At 45.9% G+C, this 9187-nt stretch overlaps 1 protein-coding gene across 1 annotated transcript in view; it reads right to left on the bottom strand.

Moving 5' to 3' along the window:
• hsd17b1 (hydroxysteroid (17-beta) dehydrogenase 1) overlaps positions 1 to 9187 on the bottom strand; it is a gene marked incomplete at both ends in the record, with an annotated part of 15475 nt that overhangs the window by 1621 nt on the left and 4667 nt on the right. Inside the window, 3 exons of the mRNA XM_084328350.1 lie at positions 2074 to 2257; positions 7289 to 7382; positions 7860 to 8039. Of these exons, the coding sequence (XP_084184476.1) occupies positions 2074 to 2257; positions 7289 to 7382; positions 7860 to 8039 (458 nt within the window). The remainder of the gene's footprint in view (positions 1 to 2073; positions 2258 to 7288; positions 7383 to 7859; positions 8040 to 9187) is intronic.

Genomic DNA, 9187 nt, shown 5'->3' with positions numbered 1-9187 from the left:
ATAGTCAGTCGGTCAGAGAGAGAGAGAGACAGCCAGCAGGCAGAGAGAGAGACACACAGTCAGTCAGAGAGAGAGAGACACAGTCAGTCAGAGAGACAGAGAGAAAGTCACACAGTCAGTCAGAGACAGAGAGAAAGACACACAGTCAGTCAGAGAGCAGAGAGAAAGACACACAGTCAGTCAGAGAGACAGAGAGAAGACACACAGTCAGTCAGAGAGACAGAGAGAAAGACACACAGTCAGTCAGAGAGACAGAGAGAAAGACACACAGTCAGTCAGAGAGACAGAGAGAAAGACACACAGTCAGTCAGAGAGACAGAGAGAAAGACACACAGTCAGTCAGAGAGACAGAGAGAAAGACATACAGTCAGTCAGACAGACACACAGTCAGTCAGAGAGACAGACAGACAGTCAGTCAGAGAGACAGACAGACACACAGTCAGTCAGAGAGACAGACAGACACACAGTCAGTCAGTCAGTCAGTCAGTCAGACAGACATACACACAGACAGTCAGTCAGAGAGACAGACAGACACACAGTCAGACAGAGAGACAGACAGACAGACAGACAGACAGACAGACAGACAGGCAGGCAGAGAGACAGACACACAGTCAGTCAGAGAGACAGACACACAGTCAGTCAGACAGACAGACAGACACACAGTCAGTCAGAGAGACAGACACACAGTCAGTCAGAGAGACAGAGAGACAGACACACAGTCAGTCAGAGAGACAGACACACAGTCAGTCAGAGAGACAGACAAACAGTCAGTCAGAGAGACAGACACACAGTCAGTCAGAGAGACAGACAGACACACAGTCAGTCAGTCAGACAGACAGACAGACAGACAGACAGACAGACAGACAGACAGACAGAGAGACACACAGTCAGTCAGTCAGACAGACACACAGTCAGTCAGAGAGACAGACAGACAGTCAGTCAGAGAGACAGACAGACAGGTTCGAGCCCAGCTGTTACATTATATATCACGCTGACCCACTGACTCTGTAATAGCTGGTGTCGTGCTCTGCTGAGCAGAGAACTACGTGAGGCAATCTGCTGCATTAGCAGATGGATTCAGGAGATGGAGTTCTGCATTTAACCTGTTCTTGATAAACAGTGTAAACTAAAGCAGTCCCATAATAAGATAACCTAAAGTAATCCTTTATTGACCCCCCCCTGGGGGAAATTCAGGTGTCACAGCAGCATGGGGGATGGGGGAGGGGGGAGGGGGGAGGGGGAGGGGGGAGGGGGGAGGGGAAATTCCACCACCAGCACACCTGATTCAACTTAACAAGCCCTTTATTAGTTGAATCAGGTGTGCTGGTGGTGGAATTTAACAAATACATGGAACGGCTGGGCGCCTCGAGGAGAGGATTGGGAACCACTGCAGGGTAATAGTAGGAATATAAAAATATAAGAACAAATAAACAGTGTAAACAATATAATCAACTCTGAATCTTAAAAATAGGAGAAAAATAAACAGTGTAAACAATATAATTAACTCTGAATCTAAAAAGATGAGAAAATACTATAGGGTTCTGTATGCTCTATCGGTTATATTACATGTTACAATAAATATAGGCAATAAAGAATTATAATCTGAATATATATATACTATGAGTGAGAGTAAAAGTAAACAGTGTACACCAGGTGCAGTGTACACAACACAAGGTACCCTAACTGGCACGATATACATTGTAGTCCGTGCAGGTTTTGGTGGTTAAGAGTCAGACACACTTACTGGTCAGACATTCCTAATAGTAGTAATAATAATAAGGATGATGACGTATCGTAACCCCTACACTGTAAGAAAAAAAAACGGCAAAAGAAAAACTGTAAATGTCTGGCATCAATGGTCGCCAAATACTTACCGTCAAATGACAGTCAAATCAAATACATTTACAGATTACAACCTTTATTTAATGGTTAATATTTTGATAAAAAGGTAATCTACTGTATTTTTATGGCATTTACACTTAAAGTAGAAAAACAAAAGTAACCTGTAAAATAATACAGTGAATTTCCCCCGTGATTTTTTATTTTTATTTTTTTACAGTGTGTATACCGTACCTCCACAATGTCCTCTGTGTCCTGGGCTGCGTTCTGGAACACACTGCTGCAGTGCTGCAGGTATCTGTCGTACAGGCTGCGTGTGTGGGCGTCGACCTGTTGGAGAGCTGTGTCCCCAGGCTCCGCCTTCTGCAGGTTGTCCAGGAAGTCGGTGTTGACCGGTCCACACTCAATGAGACTCACGCTGCATTGCGGGGATAGGAGTGGATTTAGGGGGGATGGGGGGTGCAGGGGACATGTCCCTCTCAATATTGAGAAGAGGTGAATTTGTCCCCCTCAAAAAAATATAGCTAATATGAAAGACAGACCCCTAAAGTGGTCAAAAATAAGGGGGTCAAAACATTCATATATCCTTCTCACCTGTAACTATATATTAACCAACCATTTCAGACACCCCTACAGGACCGTACCATCAGACAGACACCCCTACAGGACCGTACCATCAGACAGACACCCTGACAGGACCGTACCATCAGACAGACACCCCTACAGGACCGTACCATCAGACAGACACCCCTACAGGACCGTACCATCAGACAGACACCCCTACAGGGCCGTACCATCAGACAGACACCCCTACAGGACCGTACCATCAGAGAGACACCCCTACAGGACCGTACCATCAGAGAGACACCCCTCAGGACAGTACCATCAGACAGACACCCCTACAGGACCGTACCATCAGACAGACACCCCTACAGGTCCGTACCATCAGACAGACACCCCTACAGGACCGTACCATCAGACAGACACCCCTACAGGACCGTACCATCAGACAGACACCCCTACAGGACCGTACCATCAGACAGACACCCTGACAGGACCGTACCATCAGACAGACACCCCTACAGGACCGTACCATCAGACAGACACCCCTACAGGACCGTACCATCAGACAGACACCCCTACAGGGCCGTACCATCAGACAGACACCCCTACAGGACCGTACCATCAGAGAGACACCCCTACAGGACCGTACCATCAGAGAGACACCCCTCAGGACAGTACCATCAGACAGACACCCCTACAGGACCGTACCATCAGACAGACACCCCTACAGGTCCGTACCATCAGACAGACACCCCTACAGGACCGTACCATCAGACAGACACCCCTACAGGACCGTACCATCAGAGAGACACCCCTACAGGGCCGTACCGTCAGACAGACACCCCTACAGGACCGTACCATCAGACAGACACCCCTACAGGTCCGTACCATCAGACAGACACCCCTACAGGTCCGTACCATCAGACAGACACCCCTACAGGACCGTACCATCAGACAGACACCCCTACAGGACCGTACCATCAGAGAGACACCCCTACAGGACCGTACCATCAGACAGACACCCCTACAGGACCATACCATCAGACAGACACCCCTACAGGACCGTACAGTACCATCAGACAGACACCCCTACAGGACCGTACCATCAGACAGACACCCCCACAGGACCGTACCATCAGACAGACACCCCTACAGGACCGTACCATCAGACAGACACCCCTACAGGACCGTACCATCAGACAGACACCCCTACAGGGCTGTACCATCAGACAGACACCCCTACAGGACCGTACCATCAGACAGACACCCCTACAGGACCGTACCATCAGACAGACACCCCTACAGGACCGTACCAGCAGACAGACACCCCTAAAGGACCGTACCATCAGACAGACACCCCTACAGGACCGTACAGTACCATCAGACAGACACCCCTACAGGACCGTACCATCAGACAGACACCCCTACAGAACCGTACCATCAGAGAGACACCCCTACAGGACCGTACCATCAGACAGACACCCCTACAGGACCGTACCATCAGACAGACACCCCTACAGGACCGTACCATCAGACAGACACCCCTACAGGACCGTACCATCAGACAGACACCCCTACAGGACCGTACCATCAGACAGACACCCCTACAGGACCATACCATCAGAGAGACACCCCTACAGGACCGTACCATCAGACAGACACCCCTAAAGGACCGTACCATCAGACAGACACCCCTACAGGACCGTACAGTACCATCAGACAGACACCCCTACAGGACCGTACCATCAGACAGACACCCCTACAGAACCGTACCATCAGAGAGACACCCCTACAGGACCGTACCATCAGACAGACACCCCTACAGGACCGTACCATCAGACAGACACCCCTACAGGACCATACCATCAGAGAGACACCCCTACAGGACCGTACCATCAGACAGACACCCCTACAGGACCGTACCATCAGACAGACACCCCTACAGGACCGTACCATCAGACAGACACCCCTACAGGGCCGTACCATCAGACAGACACCCCTACAGGACCGTACCATCAGACAGACACCCCTACAGGACCGTACCATCAGACAGACACCCCTACAGGGCCGTACCATCTCAACCTCGCAGACGTGCCTCTCACTGTGATATGTTTTTGAATGAGCAGAAACAATACAGGAGAATAAATATCAGAAAGCAACACAGAACGCCTGAGAGCCTGAGAGCCTCGCTGCATTATATTCCATTACATTTGTGTCAGCGGGTTCCTGCATGTTGTCTTTTCCTTTACATAAATAAAGACATTTCCACCATGAATCGATGTAGAAAAGGCACAAATTGGTGCAGAAAAGTACAGAGTCAGAGACTCTCCCTCACTCTCCACCTTCAAATCCCGTCTCAAAACCGACCTGTTCTCCCCTAGCATTTAACCTTCCCTACCCATAACCACCCTCCTCCAACCTATCACCCCCTTTTCCCCTCCCCGCCCTACCTTCTCTCCTCTCCTGCCCCCCCCCCCCCCCCCCCTTGGTTTCCCTTACTTACTTCCCGACTGCCTCCCCTCTCTGCCTCCCCTCCTACTGGCTCCTGTATTTGTTGTCTGTTACTCGTGGCTCTATGTTCTTGTGTATTCATATTGTTCCCTGTTTCCCTGTGGTTCTATGTTTCTTTGTTTCTTTGTTTTTCTTTTGCCTATTGTCAGCGACTTCGGGTCATTGAGAAGCGCTATACATCAGAATGCAGGAAGTGTTTGACGCTCAAAATATCCAGGGGAGTCCTGCGGACCCCCATGTGTCCACCTGCAGTGTTGAAACCTAACCTACGCCCTTGGTTGTAAGGGATAATGTATAGCTACGAGGTCATTGTCGCAAAATAATTGACCGATGCAGAGTTTAGAACACACAGTGTTTTAAACGTCAGTGAAGGTCAATTATTTTGCGACAATGACCGAGTATAGCTATACATTATCCCGCTTATTACATGGCTAACTTACTAACAATACCTAATTCATTTTACACCATCGACAAGACGAGATCAAATGCAGACGCAGTTGTTCTGTGGCTCTGTCAGCCCAAATAAAGTGATTATTATTATCGCCGGCAGCCCGGCAGGTGTGTCTGATTGCACTGAAACAGTGTGTGTCAGTGGGCTTGATTGCTCCCGCTGCGAAAAACAATAATCACCGGTGGTTATCGAAAAATAATTCACCGCTGTCAGGGGCTATTGACCAATCACAATCAAGCATTTCGGCGAATGTTAAAACGCCATGTAATAAGGGAGAAGTAGTCAATACACTTTCCTGAGTTTTCCCCTATCACTCGCAGCTAATCGTAGGTGTACTATAACCAAACACAAAGGCCCTTTGATTGATTGATTGATTGATTGAAAACTTTTGCAGAATGGGTACAATACAGTACGGCTCAATACACACAATTGTTAAGGGGATGCAGACCAGAGAAAGACGTTTGTCTTGTTTACATCAGGGTCCCCCATTTTCAATTCATCGTAACATTTATAACATACACACGACATACAGATAAACAGCACTGTTACATCCAGGCATTTATGACATACAAGATATACAGTACTGTTTAAGAGACAGAGTTTCTAAAAGACAGTATATACCTCTTTGACTAGGGTTGACCTGACTGCTGCTGTGACCTCACTGTCACCCTTCCCCCGAACTATGAATCACTAAAGGCACTTTCTACCTGCTGCTGTGACCCACTGTCAGTCACCTCCATTTTATATTGTAAACACTGTGAATCAGAACGTGCAATATTACTCACTGTGCCTTGTATATATCTTATATCCTTTAAAAAAAACTATCTATTTTTACCTTATTTTTTAGCACTCGCTTGTATTTCAATTGTAAATATTTGTTTTATTTAAGTATTGTGTGATTTTGTGTGAAGGGCGGACTAGCAAAGTAAGATTTTCATTGTACGGCAAACTGTCTGTTTAACTGCTGTGCACATGACAATAAACAATCTTGAATCTTGAATCTTGAAACCTGAATCTTGAATCTTGAATAGGGTCGGGTACCGAACTCTGTACTTTTAAGGGTACCGACCCAAATTACATCGGTACTACAGAGTACTGATTCATGCTAGATCATTCCATACCAAATTGCGGTACCTTTACATGTTTGGTATAGTGTAATATTACTAGACAAGAGGGAGCCTTTTCCACATTATCTGGACATCCTCTGTAAATAATTATCAAACTCCTCTGACCTCGTCTGGTTTTATATATATATATATATATATATATATATATATATATATATATATATATATATATATATATATATATATATATATATATATATATATATATATATATATATATATTACTGCCCCGTCTCTTGGGTCTTTGGAAAAACCAGACGAGGTCAGAGGAGTTTGATAATTATTTACAGAGGATATCCAGATAATGTCGATATTTTAAACATAAAAAAAAAAAAAAAAAACATGATCATGCGATTTATTTTGTGTGGCGTGTTGCAACAATAAATAACATAATGTTCTAATTAAACAACAATGTTGAAATTGAAAAGTTTGGAAACTTATTTTTTACAACTGAAATTACATTTTTAGTTATTACAGAGAGAGAGTTAGGTACCGGAAAAAAGTACCACTGGGTACCGATACCGAATTCCATGGAACTGGCACTGGTACCGGTATCGGTTCAAATGTGAACGGTACCCGCAACCTTACCTCTGACACATTAATAATAATAATATTTCATTAACAATTTCCACCCCGCAATGTATAGGGTGGAAATTGCCTCCTTCACCACCACTGGTAGCACCCAAGCTTGGGCTACGCACTGCAGGCTCAATGGCCGCCATACACTGGCACCCGGCACACATCACACTACACAACTACATTAGACCCCTCTGTGAGGCCAGACCTGGTCACTCACTGGATGCTGAAGTGCTGCAGGAGGATGGCCAGACTCTCGCACGCTCCTTCTATGGCAAACTTACTGGCACAGTACACCTCGTTGAAGGGGAGACCTGCGACATGAAATACAGACACATGGGGATTTGCATTTGACAATTATCACGTACGACTGCATTGTTCGCCCCCTAGACCAGTGGGCCTCAACTGGTGTGGCCTCAGGACCCACATTTTTCCTTAGTCATTAAGTCGCGACCCACATTTTTTAACCACTTTGATTTATTTCACAAAATAATTGTGCAGTAATACACAATCCTTCATGCATTGTTCAAAACATGAAATAAACAAAAAAAAAGTGCAACAAAAATGCCAGTAGGGCTAAAAACCCAATAATAAAAAAAAAAAAAAAAAAAATATATATATATATTATGCTTCTTAGCTTAACGTATGTCCTTCAAAATAAAAGCGCAGCAAGAAAAATAAAGTTTTTTTTCACCAAAAAAAGTCAGATCCGCGACCCACCAGTTGAGAACCACTGCCTAGACTACACTACTGCACCCCGGCCTACGGTGCTGTGTGTCTCCCTGTCTCACCGTGCAGACCTCCAACGCTGCCCGTGACCAGGATGTGGCCCCGGGCCCTGCTCTTCATCCCTGGCAGGAAGGCCTTGATGGTCTGGATGGTTCCCAGGAAGTTGACGTCTAGAATCCGCCTCATGGTGTCCAGGGACTGGCCCTCTAGCGGCCCCATCAGGCCCACGCCGGCATTACACACTGAGAAGATAAAGCACATTACACACTGAGAAGATAAACCACAATGCCGGGTGGAAACCTTGTGTCTTTGAGAATTAAGAGGTAGAGCAGTCGTCTGGTAATCCGGAGATTCCCAGTTCGATTCCCACTCCTCCCGGGCAGCGTGTCGAAGTGTCCTTGAGCAAGACACTTAACCCCTAATTAGGGATGTCCCTATCACGTTTTTTTGTGCTCCCGATCCGATCCCGATCATGTGATTTTGAGTATCTACCGATACCGATCTTTCCCGATCCGATAAAAAAAAATAATAATTTAAAATTATTATTTAATTTTTTTTTTTTTATTCAACAAACATGACCATGTTCACGTCTTAAACTCATACTGGGGCCTTAGTTTTGGTTTTAAATTGCATATCATCATTCATTTATTTATTGTCACACAGAGCAGAAGAATTTTGCCAAAACAAACCAATAGTATTCAGCTGCAGAACGGCAGACCAGCCACACTCTCAGACCCAATTAAATCCTTTGATTTAATTATATATCAAATGATTTATGTCAAGGATTGCAATGCCTCGCTTGAATGAAGTTAACTTTTCACCTGGATAACGTGAGAAATTGGGAATAAAAATAAATAAATAAAAAAAAATTAAAATTGTATTTGGGTCTGAGAGTGTGGCTGGTCTGCCGTTCTGCAGCTGGTAACTATTGGTTTGTTTTGGCAAAATTCTTCTGCTTGCAATTTAAAACCAAAACCAAAACTAAGGCCTCAGTATGAGTTTAAGACGTGAACATGGTCAAAGGGCGGCTAGGTGGTGTAGTGGGCAAGGCACTCGCCACCAATGTGGAGACGCTGGGTTCGCGTGTTCGAATCCAGCTCTCCACATTGTTTTCAGTTTGGCTGGTCGTCCATACTAATACAATTGGCCGTATTAGAGGGTGGGAAACTGATGGGTGGGGATCGGGCGTTGTGGACAGCGACTCCTACAGGTCGGTTGGTGCGCCTGCGCAGTAGAATCAGGAAGTGTCGGGGGCAGCGTGAGCCTCCCACGCGTTACTCCTCGCCACTGAGAGATCGAGCCGCGCAGGTGAAAAGATGCGACTGCTGTTACCTCAAGTACCGGAGGGGACTTGTGCTATGTATGACTTAGTCCACATTGCAGCCGGCTT

This window comes from Notolepis coatsorum (genome assembly GCF_963971535.1).
Source record: "Notolepis coatsorum genome assembly, chromosome: 14".
NCBI classification, from domain to species: Eukaryota; Metazoa; Chordata; class Actinopteri; order Aulopiformes; family Paralepididae; genus Notolepis; species Notolepis coatsorum.
Note: the sequence above shows the minus strand (reverse complement) of the source record. Positions and strands in the feature narration are given on the sequence as shown.